This window comes from Dipodomys ordii, unplaced genomic scaffold (genome assembly GCF_000151885.1).
Source record: "Dipodomys ordii isolate 6190 unplaced genomic scaffold, Dord_2.0 Scaffold7, whole genome shotgun sequence".
In the NCBI taxonomy this organism is placed as follows: domain Eukaryota; kingdom Metazoa; phylum Chordata; class Mammalia; order Rodentia; family Heteromyidae; genus Dipodomys; species Dipodomys ordii.
In genome coordinates, this window is record NW_012267223.1 from 7,878,934 (window position 1) to 7,906,550 (window position 27,617).

Below are 27,617 nucleotides of genomic sequence, written 5' to 3' on the forward strand. Positions count from 1 at the left end.
CCTCTGTACAGTATGTTCACAAATAAAGTAAAATTAAATTAAAAAAAATGGAAGTACAGTTTTTGTTATCTGAAAGCTGTTGCCAATGGCATATGACATTAGTCAATGCAAATGTTGAGGATGTGAGAGAATGCAGAGCTACTCAGAATGAGGGTAGCCTTTCCTGGGTGCAACAGGCCGGGGTCGGTGGGGACAGAGGGTTACAGAGGGTGGTCCGTGTTTTATCTGACAGTTCCCTGCTCTCTGATCTCTCTCCAGTATCTTTCCATGTGATGTATTTGTTACCTGATGGCTTCTTTCCCCTGGAACTCTGGAAGCACAGGTTCGAAAGAGTCATCCAATGAAGGATCCGAATCCACTTCATTCTCAAGAAGTTCATGCTTAGATTTTTGGTGTTGAAACCAAAGAGAAGACTTCAGGAAAAACAAGGGAGAGTGATGGCGTCCATACTTGGCTACAAGAGCAGAAAGCAACAAACAGGTTGATCAGCCACCATTTCAAGGGCTACAGTCACCTTCAGTCAGTATGTCCATGCTATTCCTCTGCCATGAAACCAGAGCCACATGATCACCTCAAAGAATCACTGTTCCCTAGATGTGCTTCGACAAATGCAGAACAACCAACAACAGACAAATTACCATCTAGTGTGATATTTCTAATATGATGAGGAGGTAGCATAGTAAAATCAACAACAAGTGGTCACAATGTAGTAACATATTTCAGGAGGAATTTCAATCTCACATTAAAAATGAGTTTCTCTTCCATTAGAGGATTATTTGAATATGGTGAAAAATAGACCTCATGTTATGACACTGGCAGTATTTTATCAATCCCATAAATGACTGGTGAATATGAAAGTTCAGGTTTCCTAAAGATCTTAGAGGAAACAATAAAATTGGGTACAACTCTTCGTGTGTGTGTGTGTGTGTGTGTGTGTGTGTGTGTGTGTGTGTGTGTGTGCTGATCCCAAGGCTTGAAACTCAGGGAATAGGCACCGTCCCTAAGCTTTTGTGCTTAAGGCTAGCATGCTACCATTTGAGCCAAAACTCCATTTCCAGCTTTTTTTTTAGTGGTTATGGGAGATAAGAGTCTCAAGGACTTTCCTGACAGGGATGGATTGGAACCAGGATTAGCTGATTTTAGCCTCCTGAATAGGTAGGATTACCATGAGCTACCGGCACCCAGCAGGTACAACTTTTTAAATGTAAAACAAATGGTGGCACAAATGTATATTAATAAAGCAGAGGCAAAGGACTTCCTTGCACTGATTACCATCAGCAGCATTAGAATACCTTCTAGTTCTTTTTCTATTCTATTTTTATAAGATTAATGATTAATAATAGAGTCTTGTGGACTTTTCTTTCAGAGCTTATCTGAACTATGAGCCTCCCAATTTCATCCTTTCACACAGCTTAGTATAATAGGTATGTGCCACTGCACCTAGCTAGGAGCTGAGAAGGAGTGTCATGAACTTTTTGCCTCAGGCTGTCCTTGAACTACAATTCTCCCATTCTCAGACTCCCAAATAGCTAGGAGCATGCTCCACACTGGCGCCTGGCTGATTACAAATATTTCTGAGTTTATTTTTATGTAGTTCAAAAGTGGATGCTATGCATTGCTGGTTTCATCGTTTTTGAGGGAAGGAAGAAGAACATACATATTTTAAACATGTGTCCATCTAGGGTATAACGTCATATACCTTACCTCAAATTTATGTCTAGAATAGAATTTTATTGTAAGAATATATATATACAATATTATTTTCAGATTTTTATTTTCCAAATTTGTTTCACCTACAGAATTTTTATCACACTATACCTAATTCTATATATTATTATTCTGTTTCCATAACACATCATAAAACTTTTAATCCTCTTCATTAAAGTGTTTTTGCATTCCATCTGTAAGTCTTTAAGCATAGCTGTTTTAAAGTAGTTTTATCATTCTTGGGCAGGCTATGTATTTTCTATTTTTTAAGCCAGAAAAACTTATTTATTAGTACTTGTAGAAATTGAATATTATGAAGTATTAATTTCATGGTTTAAGATAGTGGTGTGATTTCCTTTAACATGTTAATGTGATAAATTATCTTCCTGTAGTAGAGTCCACTCAGTTATTGTATAGCAAATGCATGAGTCCTGGTTAGAATGGACTTGTTTTTGCTCATTTAGGTTTTAAAATCATGTGCAAATATGAGATCAGTCTAAGCATGTCTTTTCTTTTTTTAAATTTTATTTTATTGTAAAGATGCTGTACAGAGGGGTTACATGAGTAAGGTGATGAGTAGTACATCTCTTGTTGAGCATTGTTACCCCCTCCTTTGTTTCTGTCAGTGTAAGTCCTCCAAAATAAAGTGGGTTCTTTTATATAACCTAATTTCTCTGTGGGCTCCATACTCCTTTGTCAAGTTAGCAAACGGAGTCATTTTATGATTTTCTTCGCCCAGATTAGACAAGGTTCATACTCCAAGTAGGATGGAAAATATTGTAGCAATAATGATAACTCCCCAAATATCTTACTTAAAGTCCATATCAGATATCAGCTCTTTCAGAAACATGATAAATGGTATTTGAAAGACATTTTCCTTCCCCTCATCTCCCCATCTCTCCTTCTTCCTCTTTGTAACATTACGAACCAAAAAGTGACAGGGAAACTCCAGAGATGCACCAGAGGAAAACGTTGCTTCCCCATAGGAGAGATCATGATTCAGTATGCAAGGACAATAGTGTGCAGTCATGGTGGCCACTATCTACCCAGTGAGTTCCATCATAGATGAAGAGTCTTAAGATAAACAACAGAAACTGGCATTTATCATGTAACTCTGAGATTATTAACTATATGGGTACCCACAATATCTTTTTTAAAAAAGAAATTGAATGAGGTATTAAGATAGAGTCAAGTCTTAGAAAGTGATTCTATACACAAAGCTCAGAATGTTGCAAAACTTGTGTTTGCTATGCTGAAAATGCTAGATAATTTATACTTGGTATTATTTTAAACAAATACAGTTAATACAGTTATTTGAATTCCAATCATGCTACTACTTACAGGGAAGAATTTTGTCAAAATACAATGCCAGTACCAAATAGAGCAAAGCATCCACAACCAACACAAAAAGAATAGCTATTATTAGGTATGAATTGTTTGAAGAATCCAAGTGAACATTAGAATTCATGTCATAGTCCAAATGTATAAGCTGGGGAAAAGAAAGAGACACACAAATTATAAAAGGTTAGTTAGTACAGTATTAAGAATTTTACTGTCTCATTTCTGCTACACACTGGATTGCAAAGATGAATAAAACATAATTTGTATCTTTACAGATCTACTGGAATGCTAGATGAATTTATCTGACTACAAACCACAGATGACTTCTGTCTCCTAGGAGGAGGTAATAAGTTATTCAAAGGAGGTGATAACTGACCTAAACTACTGCAAGACTCATCAGGATCAACATGGAGAGAAAGAGAGGGGTTTCCATTTCACACAGCAAATATGGAGTGGTAAAGTTAATCCAGTAGTTGGGCAGCAGACAGAATGATTTCATACTGAACAAGAAGATATGGTGAGTTGACATGTAAATTTCATTTAACAGGTTTATGGTTTTAATGTCATCATTAGAACTCCCTTCAGAGTAGAAATTCCATTTCATGTGGAAATGTCCAATTCAAAACTTAAAATCCACTTTTCCCAAACTCTTGGTTTTGTACTACTTGTGAGTTGTATTTCTTGAACCCTCAAATGAGACAAGTATTCACAGGCACAATCAATTAGAAGTAGAAGCTGAACTATGTGAATCATCCAGAATCATCCTGTATTTACTGACAAGTACACTCAGAGAGAAAAACTTCTATCCAATGTGTTTATCTATTTTCATTCTCTGTCTTAAAAGGACTGAAATCTCCAAGACAGTGAGCTAAAGACAAACGTGGTTAGACATTTCAGTGATTATTGTAAGTTTTATGAATTAGCAAAGAAATTTATTTAGAATATTTGGTGGCTCCAGTCTTTAATCCTAGCTGCTTAAGAGGCTGAGCTCTGAGAATTATGGTTTGAAGCCAGCCCAGGCAGAAAAAGTCTGTGAGACTCTTATCTCCAATTAACCAACAAAAAGCCAGACATAGAGGGATGTCTCAAATGGGTAGAGAGCCAGGCTTGAGTGAGAAAGCCAAGTAGGAATGTGAGGACCTGAATTCAAGGTGGAGTATAGGTAATAAACAAACAATGTGACAAGATAATAATAAAAAAGTAAGATATTTATAAAAATAATAATAATGTAGTTATGTTAACCCTTACCTGTGCCATTCCGGCAGTAAAGGCGAAAGGGCTAAGAACACACAAGGTCCATTCCCAAAAGGCAGGAAGATGTCTGTACAATGTCATTAATCCCAGACTTCCCCAGAAGACGGTAAGGACAAAGATCGCCAAGCCAGCCAGGAAAGGTTTTCTTATCAAAACACTCATCAGGAAAGCTAAAGATATCTGACAGGAGAAAATATTCAGCTGGCATACCATTCTGAGCCCCACTGGTAACACAATAATGAAGTTCATATTTCCTCTGATTCAGATCAATGTCTCCCAAAGCTTAGGTGTACTGAGCGCTCTGTCTGTGGTTTGATTGGGAGATGTTTTTTAGGCAGAGTCTACTGAGAGTCTTCTAGTCTTTGGGGGTTTTTACTTAAAGGGGGTTGGGTTGTTGGACCTCAACTCCTTCCTTCTTCCTGTCATTACTGTATCCTAGCATACAGTGAGCACTTTTGGTTTACCACGTACTTCTGCTATGCCACACTGCTGGGATTCAGGCCCCAAGGCAGTAAGGCTGACCAACTATTTTCACTCATTGCCTTAAAGGGCTGAAACCTTCATTTTCTTTTCCTTTGCTTATTTTTCTTAAATTTTGTTTGTCGTACTTGAGGTTGAACCCAGGGCCTCCTCTGAACCACCCCAAAGCCTCCCATCCCCCCCAACTCTTTTGTTTCAGAGACTGGATCTTGCTGACTTGCTTGGATTGGCCTTGAACATATGATCCTCATGCTTCTACCTCTGGATTATTTAAGATTATTGGCATTTGCCACCATGCTGAGCTAAACCTTTCCTTCTTAAGACTTGATTATCTCAGATATTATGGCAATAGAAAGTTTATTAACATAATCTTATAAAAGTATATTTGGTCAATTTTCAATTAGATATTATCTCATAAAAACACTCAAACAGACCCAAAAGAAGAAGCTGAAATAGAATCATTAATGTGAGGTGATGGAGGGAGAGAGAGTGAGAGAATTCATCACTTACCAAAGACAGGCCATACAGGAGAAAAAGGATGAAGACAACCATAAAGCCAGTGAGTACGACAATATGGGTGGTTTTTGCAATAATTGTCATCAGAGTGGCCATGAGAAGGACAAAGCCAGCATACATCAAGCCCCAAGAAAGCCTAGCCAAAAACAAACATGGATCCAAAGTTCTGTTAACTTTGTCATGAATGTAATCATTCATTTGTTCAGCCAACAACTGATGAAGTTGACAACTTATTAAGGGTTTAAAAACTGCAAAAGCTAGCAAATGAGAATACTCACTTGCCCTGAACCTCATATTCCATAAAGAAAAACAAATAATCAGCACATCAACAGATAAGATAGATTCCTTGTTGTGCAACACAAAAGCAAAAAATTAGGTGATGTAAGAGGAGTCATTGGGAGAGATTTCTAAGAAGAACTTTTAAGGAAGAACACGATCTAGCAAATAAGGACAACTTCTTCCCATAAAATATCATAGAAACAACACAGGCAAGAAATAGATGATGCAACATGGGATCAGGAGGCCTTCTGTGAGACCGTGTAGGTACCATATTTCCTTCTATATCAAGATGCATATTTTTAATTCAAAGAAAAAAAGAGTAGGAGCTCCTATTGTAGAGCAAATCAGCAATCCACTTAACATACTTCTCCATTCAATATACTTATGTACACAATACCTCTTTATACCTAATACCTCACTATAGTTAATACTTCATTAGAAAACAAAAGTAATAAAACAGTATAAATCAGTAACATGAAAAATAAGTCAACTGATAGATGCCAATGGCTCAGACCTGTAATCTTAACTATGCAGGAGGCTGAGATCTGAAGATCACAGTTTGAAGGCAGCTGGGCAGGAAAGTTCCTGAGTCTCTTATCTGCAGTTATCCAGCAAAAAGCTAGAATGGATCTGTAGCCTTGAGGAAAAGAAAGCTCAGGGGACTGACACACACACACACACACACACACACACACACACACACACACACACACACACACACACACACAGGTAGTCTTCCTACTTGATAGTATGGAATTCTCTTTTAAAGATTATTTAGCATATGTCAAGAACTATTCATGCATCCTCCATTTCTTGTTTAACATTGAGAATGCCATCATAATGTGTAAAAGGCAAATTCAACATCAAAAATCATTGCTTTCTGAACTCCAGGATGGATGTTTTTACCAATACTGGTCTCCAAAACATCACTTGCCTCCACTCAATATAAAATGTGGTTACTATTATTGAAAGCTTGCTTTCCTAGCCTACTCCTAGTGTATCTAAGGTCTATTAACTGTTCTCTCATAGTCAGTATTTAATTTAGCTTGAGTTCTATGTAAAGCATTTAAAATACAATTTCTTTAATTCTTATCTCCAGCGAGGAGTAGATGTCATCATTATTTTTTAATTAATTTACTTTATTGTTATTATAAAGGTGCTGTACAGAGGGATGACAATTACTCGAGTCAGGTAGTGAGTGCATTTCCATCCATACAGTGTCTTCTATTCCCTCAGTCTCTCCCAGCTCCTCCCTCCTGTCTCCACCATGAGTTATTATTGTTCACTCTTATCTGGACACCATTATTCTGGATGCACTACAAAAACAATGAGATTTAAAGGGCTTAAGTAACTCACCCAAGTGGTCTCTACTAAGTGCTGAGGTGGAGAAGGCCTATGGCTTCTCACCTCCCGGCCTGTGTTCTTACCCCTCTGCTACCCTATGTCCACTAAGGAAAGCTCAATACCCAACAAGCAGAATGTTCTTTTCTCAATGTCATAAAAATGATAGCTCATTCAACAACAAAGTCAAAACTGATCATGGCTTCTAATATAGTCCCTGAAATAGACATTCCATTGTCCATCAGAAACCTCAGCTTCTCCTTACAGGGTGATTATTTTGAATTGTGCTCTGTGTTCGAAGGGCCTGTGGAGTAGTACTCATCTCCAGAGCCAGGTTTTCCTCAAGTCAGAGAAATGAAGGAATATCCAGTGAAAGCTCTATCTGTTTCATCCATTTGTAATGCATTACTTTGTGAATACACCAAGGTAATCTAAATGGGACACTTTCTAGGTCTAGGGATTCCAGCCAGCCAAGTTGTTCAGTTCATGTCTGCACCTTATAAATTAAAAAACAAAATGTTACTTACCAAAATGCAGACTCTCGGAGTCCCATCATTATCATGAATGACTTCATATTTTGCCTTTCTTGTGCAACATTGATGGACACATAGTATATGAAGGAAGAAAAAGAAATAATGCACACAAAGATGAAAAAATCTGTGGTAACTCCTCCTTGGGCAATGAAAGGCAGAATCCTCATATTTATGCCAGTGACTGACATCAGCTCCTCCATCACTGAACAATTTGTTGTGATCTACAGAAGAATATCAATAAACTCATCATTAATCTAATTACAACCTCATTAATCTAAACCCCAAGGAACCATGAACATTTCATATTTAAGTAGATGTACCACAAAGATTCTCAGGATCTGCTGGTTTGTTCTTAGATTGCCTCAGGTTTTGCAATCCAAGAACAAACAATTCCTTAGGGAATCTCTGCTTGCCATGTTCCCTAGAAATAATTCTGTTCATGTTTTGAGACTCGCTGGAATGACACATCAATAGCTCCATAGTTAAACTGAGTTTGGAATTTGAGCCTTGTATTTATCAGGCAAGGGCTGGCTCTTCCTCATGAGATATATCCCTAGTGCTTTGTTAGTTCAGTTATTCTGCTGATATAGTCTCATATTTTTTTGTCCAATGCCTTATATGTCCCTCCTACCCAGACCTACAATCTACCATGTAGCTAGGATGCCACATACATGCTGCCTATATCTGGCATATTGGCTGAGATGTAGTCTGAATAACTTTTTGCCTTGGCATGACCTGGAACTACAATCCTCTACCAATTGCTCCCTCCCAAGTGGCTGGGATTATAGGTCTGAGATACCATGCCTGCTTCAGATATTTCTTATCAGAGGAGCTGCTTCATTGTTTGCTTAGCATACCACTTATAATCTGATAAAAGAACCTAACCGTTTATGGCTGTACATTACTATTTCTGATTGCTCGGATCTCTTGATAAAAGTACCTGTGTTGTGCTTGCTTTCTGAACCCCAGTACTTCATACAACAGGATAACATTGAACTTGTGTTGTTTTTCATGCTTAATAAAGTGAATACACAATTTAAAAAATAGGAACATCTATATTTCCATGCATTATTTAGTTTATAATGCAATTAGTCACTTGGTACTCACTTCTATGATAGCAGCATTAATAGCTGCTTGAAGAGGTACAAAGCCTTTCTCCCAGAAGACTGAACTTTCACATGTGATATTTGGGCCCACTACTTGACAATGAGCTTTAAGAAAATAAGAACATGCCCATTATTACGTGGTAGGACAGTTTTGTCTAGAAAAGAAACCATAATTTCTAATGTTCCCAAATGTATTCAATAATACAATATACAGCACATAGTACAATTTCTCAACTGAAGTCTATAAAGCAAACACGAGGGTCTGTTGAAAATTGCTTTGTTAATGTTATTAATTCCCACAACTTCAGAATATTGTGGTAATTTTTCCTTTGTTTGTGCCCCCCAAAAGAACATTAAATTATATTTAAATTTGGGGAATTATTAAGCTACAGTCTCCCCTTGATGTTTTATTTAGATAAGTCATATAGAATAACAAATATAAATTCTTAATAAAACATATTAAAGACTATCTGTCTTATTACATAAGAAATAATCAATATCTTGTGTTCAGAAATCAATATGTGTTTGTATAATTTCACCTCTTGTGTTTAATATCATTAGACATACATACATACATACATACACACACATGGGTGGATGGATGGATGAACAGATGGATATATTTTTGGATGGATATATATATGCATATATATATATATAAACACAAGTGTGGGAAGAAAGAAGGAAGACAGGAAGAAGGGAAAATGAAGGAAGAACACATACAGACCTAAATGGGTAGGTGGGTGGAAAAAAGTGTAAGATGGGGTGGGGGTCTTTATTAAACTAGGAGTTACCTGAATGGTCTATATGTTCTTTCCTACTAGGGATTCTATTTCCCCAAGGAAATTTCAGATGATATGAGAACATATCCTTAAAGATGATTTTCACTGGGTCTACAGAAAGATTAAAATCCAACTCATTCATCCTTTGCTCATCAGGCCATCCCATGATTGATATTCCTGCCATGTAAATAAAATTGTTGAGTAAGATTCCAATGTGGCACAAAGACAGAAAGCCAGCTTCAATTATGTTGAAATTATTTATGGTACAGCTATTTCCTCCCTAAGATAATCACACTTAGAGGTGAAGGAGCAGTAAGATTTCAAGTGTTCTAGATAAAATTGGAAGTTATATAGCAAAAAAATCCATAAGTTCTTTCCAAATAATTTAACCAATAACTTAAATCATGCTTGACGTAATATCAATACCAGTCGATCCATTTAAATTCATATTCCAATAGACCTATTTAACGGCAAAATTTGTATTATTTTCATTTGGCATCGGTGCCATTATGGCCAAATTTCCAAAGATAGCATACAATTGTCAAGTGTATATACTGTTTTCTTTCTTGATAATGGTTCATTCTAAAATATATAATGTATGTATTACAGCCTGGACTATTTAATCCATAGTCTGGATTCTGTTGACTTCATACTCCTGATAAAATACAACATTTAACTTAGTTCTACAATATATTTTCTGCAAACTTTTAGTCAGATACTGATTTATTTTTTTATTGCTAGACTGTAGGTGGTGGTGTTTGTCAGAAGCTCCCATTTCTAGTTAACATTTCTTTTAAGATTTTAGCAGACATTAATGCTCAAGGCCTAGATCTGTGACTTTAATGTAGATTTCAAAATGTTGATGTTTTATTTATATCATTTCTTTTCATTTATAGGTAGAGTACATTTACCTTCATAGTTTTGACTGATTATTTGATTAAGCAATAGCATGGCTCACAGAAGATGAATATAGAGGTCTTTTCCCTTCACTTGTAAAAGTTCACAGTAAGAACTAATTTGGTATCTTCTAATGCAAAAGAAAAGTCAGTTAAGTTTTTGTCTGTTAGTCTCAATCTCCGGTCATGAAACACTTCACCATATAATAAATACCTTAAAATACTGCTTGTAGTGTTTGGTACTGCATCTAGTTTCTCTCTTGATTTTTATGTATAGGAAGAGATTAAAAAGCCATGCTACCATGATCTTCTAATATTTCCAAATCTTCTCAAAAATACATCATTAAATAATCCTAGACTACCTATAACGAGATAATTATCTTTTTGTGTGTGTGCTGGAACTGTAACTAGAACTCAGGGCATTATCCCTTGACTTTCTGCTCAAGACTGACACTCTATCACTTGAGCCACAGCTCCACTCCTGGCTTCTTTAAGTTAAAGGTAAGAGTCTCACAGACTTTCCTGCTTGGCTGGCTTTGAACCATGATCCTCAGATCTCAGTAGCTAGGATTACAGGAGTGACCCACTGACATTGGGCAATACTCATAATTTTAACATTAAATTTCTTATATAGGACATTAGTTATATAATAGAAAAGCCTCCATGATCATGGAAAGGAATTTACATTAATGATGTGAATAAATGAAGGATTAACATTTACCATTGTATATCAAGGAAATTTTTGTGTGTGTCAATCATGGGGCTTGAACTCTGGGCCTGGGCTCTGTCCCTCAGCTCTTCAGCTCAAGGCTAGTGCTTTACCACTTGAGCCACAGTGCCACTTTCGGTTTTCTGATGGTTTATTGGAGATAAGAGTCTCATGGACTCATGCTCAGGATGGCTTCAAACTGTGATCCTCAGATCTCAGCCTCTTGAGTAGCCAGGACTACAGATGTGATCCCTGCTCAAGGAGATCTTAAAGTGAGTGTGGTTTTTGGAAATAAAGAAATGAACTTCCAGGAAAGATACCTTTCATAAATGGGGCTGAAGCTACCTTGTTCATTATCTCCTGGGTAGTGTTAGATTCAGGTGAAAAATGAACAGCAAAATCAGAATCATTAAAATTATCTACACGTCCCAGATTCACAGCAGACATATGAGGAGAGTCATTAACTTGATGCAAATTGGAGGAAAACAGGCATGCAAACAGCAGCAGAAGACATGAGAAAAACCATTCCTAGGAACAAAGAAAGAAAAAGGGAGTTAATAGGTAGTCTACTAAAAACCATTATAACCACTTCCTGTTGTTACAAAGATTGCTTCTACTAGTCTTCTCTCATGTATATTTTTAAATATCTTGAGTTTTCTTTTGTCCTTCAATATTTGCTTTCTGAAATAGTATTATCCACCAGTACAGAGTTGTGACATCAGTTCCAAGAATCTTAAGCTGAAAGCCCACAGATTGGGAGAAAATCTTCACTACCCATATGAAAGACAAGGGCCTCATATCTTAGAACTCAAAAAAACTAAATCCCCTCCCCCAAAACAAATCCTCAAAGAAACAACCACCCTATTAATAAGTGGGCTAAAGACTTAAAGAGAGACTTCTCTGAAGAGGAAATAAGAATGGCCAATAGACACAAGAAGAAATGCTCAACTTCTCTAGCTATAAAAGAAATGCAGGTCAAAACAACATTGAGATTCCACCTCACCCCAGTTAGAATGGCTGTAATCAAGAAATCTAATAACAACAGATGCTGGAGGGGATGTGGCCAAAAGGGACCCCTATTACGTGGTTGGTGGGAGTGTAAATGTGTTCAACCACTCTGGAAAGTTTTGTCATTCTTTTTTTTTCTTTTTTTTTTTATTTTATTTGTGAAGATACTGTACAGAGGGGTTACAATTACATGGGCAGGATAATGCGTACATTTCTTACCAAGCATTGCAGCCTCCTCCTTTTGTTTACCCTTCACACCCCTTCCCAGCCTCCCCCCTCCCCCCTTTTCCCCCCCCCCAGTTTTGTCATTCTTAATGGCAGGTCTAGATTGCTTCATGAATAGCCCAAGGGTATCCAGAGATCTGATAAAGGCAGGAGCCATGCAAGTAGATTCTCTTGTTGGAGCAAGGTTGTGTTTCCACCTTCTGCTGCCTGCGTGTGAATGGAGGGAAAGAAGCCCCAAATACAGCTTGTAAAAAGAATATTTAAATTCTTTGTGACTACAACCGAGTTCAGAAATTCATTTCAATCTGAGTAATAAAAACCCATGTTACAACTTTCACTATAATCCTAAAACATAGGCCTTTCCAAGAAGAAAACAGAATATTTTCAGCACTGAAAATACTGACATAAATGAGAAAATGAACAAACTGTGTATTAATAAAAGCTAAAAGTTTGGAGTAAACCAATTATTTAGAGAAGGATCTCAATTTTAACATTCATATGGATAATTACCCTTCTTTCATGCAGAGAATGTGGTGGGCTGTTTTCACTGAGAAACCAAACAATGAGTATTTGTTGGATAAACACTCACAGATACAATGTTTATGAGCTAAGGTATTGCTTTTTATGAATGATTTTTAAGGTATTTACTTTGTTTTTCAGTATTTATTGAACTTTCTGTATAAAGAATATATGATCATTCTTATGCCCAGAAGGGTCCATTTTCATAGAAGCAAAAGTTCAAAATGTCATTTTCTTTTCTTGCTTTTTTTGAATGCACATAATTTCTTTTAAATTGATGTTTTCTATACCCGAAGTGCAATTATTTAGAAGCAGTACAGTTTGTCATTTTTCTTATTCTGATTGACACATAATATTTGATTGACACACAATATTTGCATAAATTTACCAGGCACAGTGAGATTCTTTGATTCATGTTCACAGGCTAGTTGGCATACTCAACATCTTATGCTTTTGTTATTTCTTCAATATGAGTACATTCTTTTGATTGCTTTTTCAATTTTGGAATACTTTTATCAGTTAATTCTATATTGAAGCTTGCCTCTTGGCCTGTGACTTTATAAAATTCAAATAAGCTTAGATGTTCATTTCTACCTTGGTTGTACACACATATGATTTCACTTTTCAAGAAGTTTCTGAAGGAGTTCCAGTGGTGCAATCGGTTAGCGCGCAGTACTTATAAGAAGTTTCTGAAAATGGATTCTTTAATTTTTTTTCTGTGGTAAAACATAATGATTATATATTTTAACTTTGAAAAAAATCAAAGTCCAGGACTTGAAATTTTAATTTTTTGAAATTGTCGTTAATGAAAATCAGGATGTATATGATGCATTGATTAATGACTATAAACATGTACTGCTGAGAAATACATGTTTACTCTTCTAATGAAAAGACACAAACTGAACCCTTACCAGCGAGGTCTCTCTTTTCATCCTTTGCTTTCTCAGACAGTTCTTGCAGAGGAGAGCCCAGGTTTGCTGACCCATGCTTAAATGTCTCTTGCTCATTTTGACCTGTTTATTTTAAAAAGAGGAAGAAGATGAAATATACATGGAAGTCTGAAACATTGTGCAATCAAACAGAGAAGAAACATTTTAACAGCTGTTTCCAATTGCATGCTTGAAGAAGAAAGATGCCAAAAGGCAGAGAGAAAGAGAGAGCTGGGGTGGGGGGGGAGAAGAAGAGGGAGAGGGCAAGAACAGAGGAAGGAGGAAGGGAGGGAGAGGAAAAGGGAGGAAACAAGAGGAGGAGTAGAGAGAAGGAAGAAGGGAAGGCAGGAGAGAGAAGTTGAGGAGAGAGGAAGGTGAGAAAAAGAATAGGGAGGGAGAGAAAGGGAGGGAGAGATTTGCAAAACTCAGTATTGAAAGAAGTTAAAATTAAAATATTTATGAAAGATCCTCTTTGCCTTGTTGAACTGAAACAGTTTAGAGAATTTAATGTTATGGAGAGTTATTGTTCATACTACTTCACGGTTAACTGTCTATTGGAGGTAAAGGCGCTTTACTTACTGCTAGTGGAGTGTGAACCTACCCAGTTATTTAGATGACTCATTACTGATTTATTGCTACGTGGCAGTACACTCCTGGTTGCTAAAATTCGTTGGTGTGTTCTGAGGGAACCTGAGCACTGATACCTTTCATGGTGTAGTTTATTGTGACATGGGGCTGTAAAACAAATTGGTGGCTACTGAGCAAACATTACTATGCAAGTTAGGAGCATCGATTGCTACCTGTGATTCACATGAAGAAATTTTAAAGTCACGGTGTCAATTTAAAAAGAGGGCAGAAAAAGAGGAATTATCTGTATGATTTATATAAGTTTACACTATATGCCATATACATTTTCCAACAATATTCTGGAACTAAGGAATCATCATAAAATGAAATTAAGAAGACACTCTTTTGCAGTGGGAAATGGGGAAATCATGTCACAGATTTGAGTATGATTATAACTGAACTTTTTATGAAGCTTTGTGGGTAGAATCTAAAAAATTCTGGAACAAATCTCTCTCTCTCTCTCTCTCTCTCTCACACACACACACACACACACTAAAAGTCCAACTAGCATCAAATCTCAAGAATTTCTGTGTGTCCATTATAGCTGGACTGGCAGCTACTCATCTAAGGGCTGTCTTTCCAACTAAGAAATTAGTGCTGTGGTGAGCCCTGGGTATCTAAAAGAATTCAATATATTCCCCCAAGTGATTAATTTCTGTGATTTATTACATTTGCATCTAAGAACAATTATTTAATCTAAGTATCGTCAATGTGGTTATTTATTTCTGGCTGTTAAGCTTATTTTTTTCCACTCCATATCTTGATGTAACTATCAGGAAAGAAAAAAAGCTGGCCAATATAGTAACACAAAAAACATCCAGTTTGTTTCAGTTACTCCGCATAGGAAATCATGTTAACTACAAATAATAAATTGATTATCAAATCCCAGTCTTTTCCCAATATAAGAAACAAGATTAGTAAAGAATTTCTCTTGAAAATATTCTCAATGAGGTTAAAAAAAAAACAATTGAAAACTCAGTAAAGCTTGTGTTCTACACTATTTAAAATTCTTCTGGCAATAAAATGGAAAACAAGTACCAAAAAAGATAAATAATTAAAATAACTTAGGAAATATTTTCTACTCATAAGAAGAGAGCATAAAGGTACCCTTCTTTCCTGAGAATCTAGCAGCTATTTTTTGCAAATATGCTGTAATCAAAAAGTAAAATGGAAAAAAAAACCCTATTTCTCCAATTGGTCCTTTAGCCATACAATATAAAATACACAGACTGATTTGAAAAAACAAAACAAAACAAAAGGACTCACTAAATAACACAGTGTTCAAACATTTGGCTTTTGCATTGCTAGTCTTGCTTTATATTTCTAAACACAAATAACCACAGTTCTGAAAGTTAACTTACTCTGGAGAAAGTGGAAGCAAAAATCTAGAAAACAGTTCATCCACGGGTCTCTGTGGTGTCCTGCAGAAGAATTCACATTCCACTAGTACATCACGGTTTTAATGTCCTGATTATTAGCAATAGTTCTGTTCTAGACCTGTTTCCGAAGAGGATGATGGATTCAGTTTATACAGACTGCCAAATGGTGACTCCTGGATCGTTCGCTATTTCTCTCTCTCCTGCCAGTTCCTCAGCAGGGAGTTCGTGGTTGCAGATGGTTGGCTGTACATATCCAAACACTAGGAAATCCCAAACCAACAAGAATTTACTCCTTTCTCAACTGTTGTTTTGTTTTGTTTTGCATTTTCTGCGCTGATGGGAAAGTTGACCCTTAATGTGATCTTTTAAACCAAGGTAAGGGGGAAAAAACAGAGATGGCAGAGCAAGAGCAAAGCAGAAAGTTGGGTAGTTTTTTGTTGTTATTGGTTTTGTGTTGTTGTTTTAATGATGGGTGGAAATATACAACTTGGATTAGAAACTAGCTGAACAATTGGCTGTAAATTTTTAAGGCTTGAATTAGGAGAATGGTAATGAGGGAGTTAACTTCATCTGCAGCTCAGATGCACTGCTATCATGCTAACTACAGCATCTTTCTCTTGGAAAGAGAAATCAGAAAAATATTTGGGCAATGTCATCCCTCTGCAATCCCAAAGCCTACAGGCTTGTTATTTCTACAATAAATTCGAGGAAACAAACTACTTTCTCTGGAGGTATTCTCTGGAGTTTTAAAATGTCCTGATTTCCAGTGTTACCAACCAATTTTAACAGGTCACAGCTATCATTCTTGTGTGTGTTCATGACAGTCTTGGGGCTTGCACACAAGGACTGGGTGCTGTCCCTTAGCTTTTTTTACTCAGTGCTAGTACTCTATCACTTGAGCCACAGCACCTCTTCTGTTTTGGGGTGGTTAATTGGAGGTAAGAGTCTCAAGGGTGTTCCTGCCCCAGAATCCTCAGATCTCACACTCCTGGATAATAGGCATGAGACACCAGTGCCTGGGTACCACTCTTTTGTAAACATTTCATGTATAGAAGATAAAGTATCACATGAATTGCTTTCCAAGATTCATTCAATCATATATATTTGTTTGCTAATTACATTAAATCTAGAAGTTGCTCAGCAAACAGCTAGTAGAAGTAGACTGAACTAATTTCTCCAACAAAAGAACAACAAATGCCCCTGATTGTTTCTACTGTACAACATACAGAATGATCCCAGATAATAACATTGCTAATATTTTGTGTCTAAGAGAATATAATTTCTGAGATATCTTAATTTTGTATAAGAATTTTGTGTTCTGGCTCTAGTTAACTTCCTGTCCTGAACTCTACTTTTCCTCCAGTATGTTGGCCTCTTCTGTCATATTTACTATAATGTGTAATTTTGGTGATGTTATCTCAGAGCATTAATTAATCATCAATTTTATTTCCAGTGTTTTCTGATTGAGTCAGATGTGTTTACTTCACTAAATAATTAGAACTTCTTGCCAATCAAAAAACAAACAACAACAACAACAATAAAACTCCATCCAGCAGCTAGTGGCTTATGCCTGTAATCTTTGCTGCATAAGAAACTGAGATCCAGAATTTACAGTTCAAGTTCAGCCTAGTCAGAAAAATCCATGACACTCCATTTCCAAAATAACCAACAAAAAGCTGGGCTGGAAGTGTGGTTCAAGTGATAGAGCACTAATAGAGCAAACAAGCCAAGAAAAACAAGAGCTATACTGTGAGGTCAAACACCAATATCACCCCCCCACACACACACACAACCAATAAAAAAAGATCCAAATCTCCAGTACCATCAAAAATGATAAAAGAATTCCAAAAGTTGAACGGCACTGATTTGATAGTAGAAATATTTATTTATTTAGAAATCATTCACAGAACCTACTGTGCTTAAGATATGCTGAAGGGATTTCCAGGGACTAGTGCAGGCTGGACAAATGTTCTAATACTGCCAGGATCTGGTGGCTCATGCCTGTAATCCAAAATATGAAGTAGGCTGGGATCTGAGGATCTAGTTCAAACAAAAAATGTTCTACCACTGAATCAAACCCCTACCTCCTCACTTCAAAAATCCACTCATGTACAGATGAAAGAAAAGAAACTTTACAGTCTGAGTAACCTGTCCAAACTCGTACTGATGAGAAGGAACAGAACCCCAGCCCAGCTTAGGATGTATGAGCTAAACTCACACATGCTATGTTGTCTGCCTTGTTTGTGTGTCTCTGTTCGTTCGATTCTGCTCACTTGTGTGTACACATTTTACAATATTCTTAGCCTTTTGTTTCATTTTTCAGCAATATTCTCCAGTGCTAGAAATAATATAAATTTGATGTGATGTACAACATATTATACTAAGAAAAAAATTCCTCTTAAGATCCTAGCTGGCTGTTTCTGTGGAGTACTTGTCACCCTGGCACAGTACACACATGTGCACTTCTAACATTTGGTGCCAAATCAAAGTTGATTTACAAGGAAGCAGCCCCGCTGCTTAGGGAGGAAACTGAGATATGCTTGTATCCCGAGGGCTTTTCTCTTCTTGTTTTTCCTTTTTCCTCCATCCCAGCTGCACTGCTTGCATGTGGGTTTTTGTCAGATACTTCCCATAATTTTCTTTCTTAAAATAATTGTAATGAATTCTACTTGTAAATGAATGAATTTTTAGCTTGAAACATCCCTTTAAGATATATTTGAACATTATTTGCAAATCCACTTCTTGGGTATATTTTGGCCTCTCTCTCCTACCTGCCTATACCATGCCTTGTTTTAAGCAGTGTAGTCAGGTGCCAGTGGCTCACACCTGTAACCCTAGCTACACACAAGGCTGAGATCTAAGGATCCTGGCTTGAAGGCAGCTGGGACAGGAAAAACCTATGAGACTTTTTATCTCTATTTAACCACAGAAAAGCCAGCAGTTTTTGCTGTGGCTCAAATGGTAGAGTGCTATACTTAAGGAAAAAAAACCTAAAGAAAAGCTCAGGGAAAGTGCTCAGGATATAAGTTCAAACCCCTGGACTGGCACACACACACACACACACACACACACACACACACACACAAAAGTAGAGTTGTATTTGTGCTTATTCCCAGTTTTCTAGTTTCCACCAAGGAAATGTAAATATTTAGCACAACGTTTTATTTTAGTCTTCTCTTTAAGCAATCCTGTTGTTTTCCATTTCTATACTGATACTTTGTTCCTTTGCTTTTCAAGTCCCCCTCCCTCCCTTTTTAAATCCCAGTTCTTGTTTAGAAAGCTCCAGATCTTAATTTTCATCTACTAGTGATTGTTCTTAAATGGTAACAAACACATATGAACCTATATGAATTTGGTAGGGTGAAAACTCAGCTCTATATCTCTACCTCTTTATGCATACTTCTTGTACTTCACAAGGATGTTTTTAGCATATTTCAACTTGAACTTGGTCCACTTCTTACTAAGATGGCAGCAGAACTTTAATTTTCTTCGTCTGAGAGATCCACAGAAAGTACTGGCATCCTAGAATTTAAAAGTGTAGACATTGAGAGAAAGAGAGGATGTGGCATCTTTAGGCCAGTACCTAGCAGTGAGGGACTGCTCGGTGAATGTTAGTCTATAGTCTTGCCAAAACTAGACAACTTGGGATTTTAAAGTTTTGCTGGTCTAATTGGTAAAAAAAAAAAATATTGCCAACAACTTACATACATTTTTAATTATTGTGATATCAAGCATGTTTTTGTATAATTGTTGGTCATTTAAAATGTGGGAAGTGGGCTGGGAAGTTGGCTCAGTGATAGAATGCTTGCCTTGCATGCCTGAGGCCCTGGGTTCGATTCCTCTGCATCACATAAGCAAAAAGAAAAAAGTGGGAAGTGGCGCTGTGGCTCAAGTGGTAGAGTGCTAGCCTTGAGCTGAAGAGCTGAGGGACAACGCGCAGGCCCAGAGTTCAGGCCCCACGACCGTACCCAAAAAAAATAAAATAAAATAAAATTTGGGAAGTATAATAAATCTGTCCCTGCCCTAGAAGTCATATCTTTGTCTACTGAATAACTGGAAGTACAGGTGAGCTCTACCCTGCCCCGCTTTCCATAAACATACTTTTCTCTACCTACATACATTTTTTGTTGGTGGTGTTATTCAGTCATACTACTCTTCTTTTTGGTCTTGTCTGAGAGTGTCTTACTTTTTTTAACAGTCCTTGGGCTTGAACTCTGGGCTTGGGTACTGTTATTAAGCTTCTTTTCTTCAAAGCTTGCTCTCTACCACTGAAGCCACAGCTCCACTTCCAGATTTTCTGAGTAGTTTATTGGAGATAAAGAGTTGCACAGACTTTCTTGCCTGGACTGGCTTTTAACCATGCTCCTCAGATTTCAGCCTCCTGAGTAGCTAGGATTACAGATGTGAGCCATCAGAGCCTAGTTTCTTTCTTTCTTTTTTTTTTAGATATCTTTTATTGTTACAAAGTATCATCTTGTACAAGAAGTTTCTTTTCTTTTTTTTGGTCCAGTCGTGGGCCTGAACTCTGGGCCTGGGCGCTGTCCCTCAGCTCTTCAGCTCAAGGCTAGCCCTCTACCACTTGAGCCACAGTGCCACTTCCGGCTTTTTTTTTCTGCTTATGTGAAGTTGAGGAATCGAACCCAGGGCCTCATGCATGCAAGGCAAGTGCTCTACCACTGAGCCACCTTCCCAGCCAAAAAGTTTCTTTTAAAAATAACACTTAAACATTTTATTTGTGTTTAATAGGGATACAGGTTGACCCATTGTAACAATGAGATGTACAAGACACTGTGAACTTCACAATTTAGAGGCGAGGGTAGTTGTGGAAGTGGAAGGGAAGGGATGGTACAGGATAAACAAAGGAGTAGGCAACAATGCTTGATAAGAAATGTACTCATTACCTTGCTCACGTAACTGTAACCCCTCTGTACAGTATTTTCGTAATAAACATACACATACACACAAACACACACACACACACACACACACACACACATTAAGAACCCTGACATTTGAAGCAGATACTCTTTCACTTCCAAGTATATAAGAATCAATTCACACATATATCTGTACCTAGAGGTGACTGCCCTCAGACTCATTTGAACATCTTTAAAATAAAAACACTGAACCTTGGGGAAAAAAAAAACACTTAATTGCCTTGTCTCACATCTATTTTTACTGATAAGAATGCTTGTATAGCTTTGGCGCTGATTTGAGGTATTTTGTTTTTCTCACTACACTATGTTAGGGTTCTTCTTTAACCACAAGATATGAAATTCATCACAATATATTCAGGTCTAAGTGTTGCTTTGGCTTTTCTCCTGTATAACACTTTGTGATCACCTGTAATGAAAGTGATTGAGACTTTAAAAAAATTATTGTAAAGATGCTGTACAGAGGGGTTACAGTTACACGAGTAAGGTAGTGAGTACATTTCTTGTCGAGCATTGTTACCCCTTGCCTGTTGCTTTTCCACTTCCCTTTTTCAGAGACTTTTTTAAGCTCTGGAATATTTTCAGTTAATACTTCTGTTAAATAGTAAATATCCTAATCTTCCTCTTTTTTTCTCTCCTGGAAGTATATTGGATAATGGCCATATTGGATAAGTATCTTTTGCTTGTGTGCCATTTTGAAATGAGAAAATTGTCCGATTTCATATCACATATAAGCACTCTTTCTGATCATTTTTCTTACTTTCCCTCATTGCTCTTTGAACAGTATCTAGTTTGCTTCAAGGAAGTGTAAGCGTCCTTCTCACCTGGTCTCAGCTCTTTTTCCATTGATCTCTTGCTCCACTCATGGTCCCATCTCTAAAGCCAGCCATTGCTTAGACATGGATTTTTTAAAGCCAATTCCCTGCCCCTCTGCTCCCATTTGCCTGTCTTTCCTCTCCTAGAAGGAATCCCAACCCTGAAATTCCCTTCCCTGAATGACGTATTTTATTGTCCAACTTCCTACAGGATCTTCAGACTTCAGCTTTGACCTCTACTTTCCCCAGAGTCCTTCCTCATGTTATTCTCCAGGTCCTTCCATCCCATGCACCCCACTGCATTTCAAACTAACTATACTTCTCTCTCATCCATCACATTATGCAAACAGCCAATAGAAAAGTGCTCCTGAGCTCCTCATAGAGCCTGAAACATAAAAGATGCTCAATGTACATGCTCTGGGTTTTAACTGTACAATAATAATCTGGGCTGGAGAAAGAAACAAAAGAAAAAAAGCATGATTTATTTTTCTCTGGGAACTAGAGAGTAAAATTACATGGTAGCCAAATGAGTTGCTTGGCCAAGAGGTTTGTTATTTTTCTTTTGTTGTGATGACTTTTAGAAGGGGAAGTGAGAAAGGAAATGTTGAAAGCCCAAGATTAACCAAACAACAGATGGAGTGCTGCTTTTTTTGAAATGGGTGAGGATAAGAAGGGCTTGAATCAAAAAGGAGTATATCCTTGAGAAGGAGAAAGGATAGTTTTGTTCTGCCAGGAGAGAGATAATAGTGCCAGTGAAATCTGGAAAGTTTAAATGGAGTGAGATTTAAAGCCAAAGTTTTACCTTTGACAGTATTTATACATGTGTGAAATAAGAACCTCAAGATAGGTACACAGAGGGTTTTTTTTGTTGTTGTTGCTGTTGTTTTTAATGTTCCATGTGATTATTTTTTGTTTCTTTTGAATGTTCTTCCCCCATGGTAAATCCCCTGTTGTCACTGTATTTGATTCTGGTGCCCTGCATCTTATATATACATTTTCCTAATTTGGGGAGGGGAAGGGAAATAACAAAATGCTAAAACAAGGATACAGATTGACAATGAGACTTACAAGACACTATGTTGAAAATGAACTTTACAACTTGGAGGGGGGGAGGGAGGAGTTGGGAAAGTGGGAAGGGAAGGAATAGTAGGGGAAAAACAAAAGAGGGTGTAACAATGCTCAATGGGAAATATACTCATAACCTTATTCATGTAACTGTAACCCCTCTGTATAGTACCTTTACAATAAAAATATTTAAAAATGAATTTTAAAGAGTAGCTCATCAACACATATGCTAAACAGCTGAAATAGTATTAAGATTCTAAAAGAGAAAAAGGGAGAATGAAGAATTTCCTTAGGTCAGGAACTTTCAAGTCTTGCTGATGTACTTAATGCTGCTTATAGCCAATGGAAATTTTTTGAAGTTTATCTCTGAATTTGATGGCTCAAAATAACATTTTAAAAAGTCATTTGCCATTCATTAATTGAAATCATTAATGGAGTAGAATCATTAAGGCATTCGTATCTACTGAAGCCAATAACAAATGAAAGATTTAAATACTTGGTAAAAAAAAATGATTAAAATGAGGTGATGTAGACTCAGTGAACTATGTTCACTGCAGAATTATTTACCATACCCAAGACATGGAATTAACCCAGATACCCCTCAGTGGAAGAATGAATCAAGAAAATGTGGCATATATACACAATGGAATTCCATGCTTCCATCAGAAAGAATGACATCTCCCCATGCATAAGGAAATGGAAAGACCTGAGAAAAAAATCATGTTAAGTGAAGCAAGCCAGACCCAAAGAAACACAGGCTGCCTAGTTTCCCTCATTTCTCATAATTAGTATATGTCTAGGATAGTTCTAGCAGAGGATCACAGTAGTTCAATAGCTATGTACATATGACCTGATAAAATGATGCTAATTGAAATGGACTATAAGAGGTTTTGTTCTTAGTACACCATATTCAGTGATTTCTTTTTCCTTTGGTTTACCCTCTGTTGTCACTGTTGTTTATTTCAGTACTCTTTGTAGTGTATATAAGTTTATCTGTTTGGGGGATGGGGAGGAGGAACGGGAATCACAGAAATGGTGAGACAAAGGATAAAGGGTGAACCAATACAATAGTGATGCTCACAAGACACTATGTTGGAAATGAACTTTACAACTTTGAGGGGAGGGGAGTCAGGGCAGGAGGGATAGCAGAAGAGAATGAAGGAGGGGTTAAAAATGTTCGACAAGAATTTTACTCATTTCCTTACTTCTATAGTTATAACCCCTTTGTATATCACCTTTACAGTTAAAACAAAAAAGTTTCGAATCATACCACACCTTGACTCATACCTTCAGTCCTAGCCACTTAGGAGGGATCTGAGAATCAAAGGTTTAAGCAAGCTTGGATAGACAAATCTGTAGGTCTCTTATCTCCAATAAACTAACCCCCCCAAAAAAAAACAGAACCAGGTATGGTTCAACTGGTAAAATATTACATGAGTATAAAAAGCCAAGTATGAATGAATATATGGCCCTGAGTTCAAACCTCGTTACTGCCTCCCTCTGAATTTTTTTTTGAATATTGGAGTACAGATTTCAAAACTAAAATATTTGAAAATTTAGATTCACTTTGTTAAATTTGTGTTCAAATTGTACTCAATTTGTGTATCTACAATATACAGTTAAATAATCATAGAAAAAGCTTATAAGAAGTTAAAAAAACAAACAATTCATGAACAAAAAATACAAATAAAAGAAAATCTAAACAGCTAATGCAGCAATCTTACAAGAGATTGAAAGTACATTAAAATAATTCTATGTCAATATATACAGGTAAAACTGCAAAAATGAATTAAAGTGATTTTTATTTAATTTTATTTTTTAACATTAAACAAATATTCTGTAGTCAACATAAAAAGGTTTGGGGGAATTTTGTTTTTGTTTGGTTGTTCTATGTTTGGGTTTTTTTTGATGCCAGCACTGGGGACCTTACACTGTCCCATAGCTTTTTCCAACAAGGATGGTGCTCTACCACTTGAGATATAGCTCTGCCTCTGGCTTTTTGTTAGTTAATTGGAGATAGGAATCACTGGTGTTTGTCTGCCTGGGTTGGCTTTGAACCTTAATCCTCAGATCTCAGCCTCCTGAGAAACTAAGATCACAGGTGTGAGTCATCAACGTCTGGATCATAAAAGGTCTCCTTAAGTAATAAAGCATTTAAGAAACAAATGGAGAAGGAATCTTCTTGTAAAGTTGCTGGTGATACTCTAAATGAAATAGTTAATTTTTAAGGAAAGAATAACAAAATCAAATGGTCATAACAAAAGGCATGTATGTATACCATATACACAAATAAACACACAAATATTAGGGGCATAATCTTAAAATAGTAGCAACAGAAAATCATTGATGAGGAGATGGGGAGCATAAGAACTTAATATCAGAATTCACAACTTTTTAATCCTAACAAACATTACTGTGACCTCCTTCATTTCCAAAAGATTTATTTGCTCTTCTTTTCCCAGAGATGTGCTTGTGCATTGGTGAGTCCAAAGGCCTCCTGACCCTCTGGATGCCAGCACAATCTCTGGCAAGCTCTCAGGGAGAGGATTTTGAGTTGTACTTGTATATCAAATAAAACCCTCATATGCAATGGTATAAAGTAGCTGCGTGGCCTCTGGTTATTGAATATGTTTGTCCTCATGTATTTCAGCAAATGAATTTTTGTCAAGTGATTAGAAATAATGATATTTCAAAAAAAGAGTCTAAACTTGTAGTTTTTTTTCATAATGATCAATGTCTGGCTTTATTGGTTAAACCTAAAATATATGTTTGATATTAATGTTAGCTGATCTATTTAATTATACACACTTCAAGGTTACATAAATGTAATTTTATAGGAACAAAAAATTATTTGGCTTGAGGTTTTAAGGTTCATCTGAATGAGAAAGGTGTTTCCATCTCATGGTTTTATCTTCTTCAATACTTTCCAGCTCTTGCTCCTTAGAAAGTTCTAAGAATACCTAAGTAGGAGGAAAAGAAGGAGGAAAAGAATTATCAGCGCTTTGGATGTCTTCCAAATGAACAAGAGAAAATGCACCAGTTGCCTTCAGGTAAAATTTTCAAGAATGATACAAAGTCAAACAAGCTGACTTACCTTTTCCAGTGTGCACTGAGAGAGGCTATATTCTTCCAGGTTAAAATTTTGTTTCACTGGGAGAAAAAGAGTAGGTGCATATGCTCATGATTCATTACCAAGCATTTTTTCAGTCATATAAACTAAGAATGCAAATCATTAGTATAATATAAACAGAAGTTCAATTTAATAAAAACAAATGCTGGTCAGACAGAAAAATAAAATAGTCATAGAAAATTAACATAAATATATTAAATTCATATTGACATTAGGATTTTCTCACTATATTTTGATAACGTGCTGTGCTATTTGGTGTGTGTCAGGGAGATATATTTCTTCCATAAGGAACTGTACCAACAATTTTAATATTCTTATTTATTTATTTTGGTTGGTCGTGGGGCTTGAAGTCTGGGCTTGGGCACTGTTCCTGTACTCTTCAGCTCAAGGAGAGCGCTCTACTGCTTGAGCCACATCACCACTTCTAGTGGTTAATTGGAGCTAAGAGTCTCACGGACTTTCCTGCCCCGGCTGGCTTTGAACTCTGATCCTCAGATCTCAGCCTCCTGAGTAGCTAGGATTACAGGTGTGAACCACTGGCGCCCAGCTTAATTTTAATATTCTTATGCATGAGGAAGATTTAAGCCTCATTTCATGTTCTTTCTTATTACTTTCAGCAGATTCATGGGTGGGTTTTGATAATAGGGCTTGTTTTTAAAGCAGCCAAGAGGAAACTGTGCACTACAGAACTTGAAGATGGCAGAATACACTGATTTTAAATCAAAGCCTGCCTGACAACTAAATGGGAGGAAAGGGTTACAAAAGAATGAGAAGATAAGGATGGGACAGAAAATCTTTGGCATCACAAACTTACAGGAATCAGAAAAGAGACCCAACAATCAGAAAGCCATCCAATTCTCACTAACCCAAGGTCAAGTGCTGTAAGGAATGACAGCCAAGAGAGATGAGATGGGCTCAAGTGCTATTTCCATGGTACATCTGTGCCATGTGCTCTCTTTCTCTGCCATATTTCTCTTCTAATAAACTTTTCTAACATCTTTATTTATGTTGGTATCTTGCCTGAATTTTTCTCTTGCCAGACACAAGGAACAAGGTTGTTTAGCCACCCTAAATTTTCACGTAAAATATTTGTTATATTGGCTGGGAAGTTGGAGATTATCTCCTGGTATGGACTCATGGAAAGGGTATAGTATCCAGGCTCTGATGGGCATTCCCACAAGGATATTTGCATGACCTTTATAATTAGATTCTCATTTTCCATTTATACACTGAATCTCCTATGTGAAGGACCTCTTAAATACTAGGAATAGAATATCAGCAAAGGAACTGCCAATAGCTTCAACCTTTGTGTCCACATTACAGAGGAAAAAAATGGGCATCAACTCTGTAATCACTTAAATATATAATAAGGGAAATATCAACAGTGGCTATAGAGAGAAAAATAAAGCATGTAGAAATGAGTTCCTCCCCCCACCTCTATCTAGTCAAGGTAGTGGTAATAAGAGGATGTTTGAACAACAACCTAAAATATTGAACAAATAGAACAAGTAGGCTGTCTGTTTTGGAAGATTTTCAGAAATCTTTGCAAGTGCAAAGTCTGAGACAGGTACTTGTGGGTCTTGAGAAATTTGGGGAAAACCAGGAAGTTAACTGGCTAGCGTAGAAGGAGCAAAGCAAAGATTTTTACATACTATTTCAAAACTCCTGGGCAAGGCACTGTTCTGGACACTTGACAATTTTAACCCTTTAATTCTTCTAGTAATTTGGCCAAGATGACACTGATACTATCCCTCATTGCAGAAATGTGGCATCTAGATATGCCGGGATTAGGTAACCAGCTAGTGGGCAGCAACGCTGGAGTAGGAACAAAATAAGATTGGCTCTAAAGCCTGAGCTCTTCACTACCACATGGGGCTGAGAAAATACTCATTGACGGCGGGATGATCCAGATGAAAGCAGAAAGATGCTGACCAAAGAGAGAGTGGACAATTTCAGGTAGCAAGCAGAGTTATGCACAAGCAGAGAATGGCCTTAATTATCACTTAAAATAACAGGAAAGCCAAATACACTGGCACAGATAC

At 36.9% G+C, this 27,617-nt stretch overlaps 2 protein-coding genes across 2 annotated transcripts in view; both read right to left on the reverse strand.

The window, feature by feature from the left end:
• The window catches only part of Abca9 (ATP-binding cassette, sub-family A (ABC1), member 9), a 45,424-nt gene extending 29,557 nt beyond the window's left edge, over window positions 1-15,867 (reverse strand). Inside the window, exons 1-10 of the mRNA XM_013038057.1 lie at window positions 15,614-15,867; window positions 13,608-13,709; window positions 11,265-11,472; window positions 9,352-9,516; window positions 8,559-8,662; window positions 7,446-7,672; window positions 5,293-5,434; window positions 4,297-4,482; window positions 3,049-3,196; window positions 286-454 (exon numbers count right to left, since the gene is read on the reverse strand). Coding sequence (XP_012893511.1) covers window positions 286-454; window positions 3,049-3,196; window positions 4,297-4,482; window positions 5,293-5,434; window positions 7,446-7,672; window positions 8,559-8,662; window positions 9,352-9,516; window positions 11,265-11,472; window positions 13,608-13,703 — 1,445 coding nt within the window. The 5' untranslated portion in view covers window positions 13,704-13,709; window positions 15,614-15,867. The remainder of the gene's footprint in view (window positions 1-285; window positions 455-3,048; window positions 3,197-4,296; window positions 4,483-5,292; window positions 5,435-7,445; window positions 7,673-8,558; window positions 8,663-9,351; window positions 9,517-11,264; window positions 11,473-13,607; window positions 13,710-15,613) is intronic.
• A 9,442-nt stretch (window positions 15,868-25,309) lies between these two features.
• Abca6 (ATP-binding cassette, sub-family A (ABC1), member 6) overlaps window positions 25,310-27,617 on the reverse strand; it is a 54,503-nt gene continuing 52,195 nt past the window's right edge. The window contains exons 36-38 of the mRNA XM_013036633.1: window positions 26,261-26,313; window positions 25,540-25,595; window positions 25,310-25,405 (exon numbers count right to left, since the gene is read on the reverse strand). Of these exons, the coding sequence (XP_012892087.1) occupies window positions 25,310-25,405; window positions 25,540-25,595; window positions 26,261-26,313 (205 nt within the window). The remainder of the gene's footprint in view (window positions 25,406-25,539; window positions 25,596-26,260; window positions 26,314-27,617) is intronic.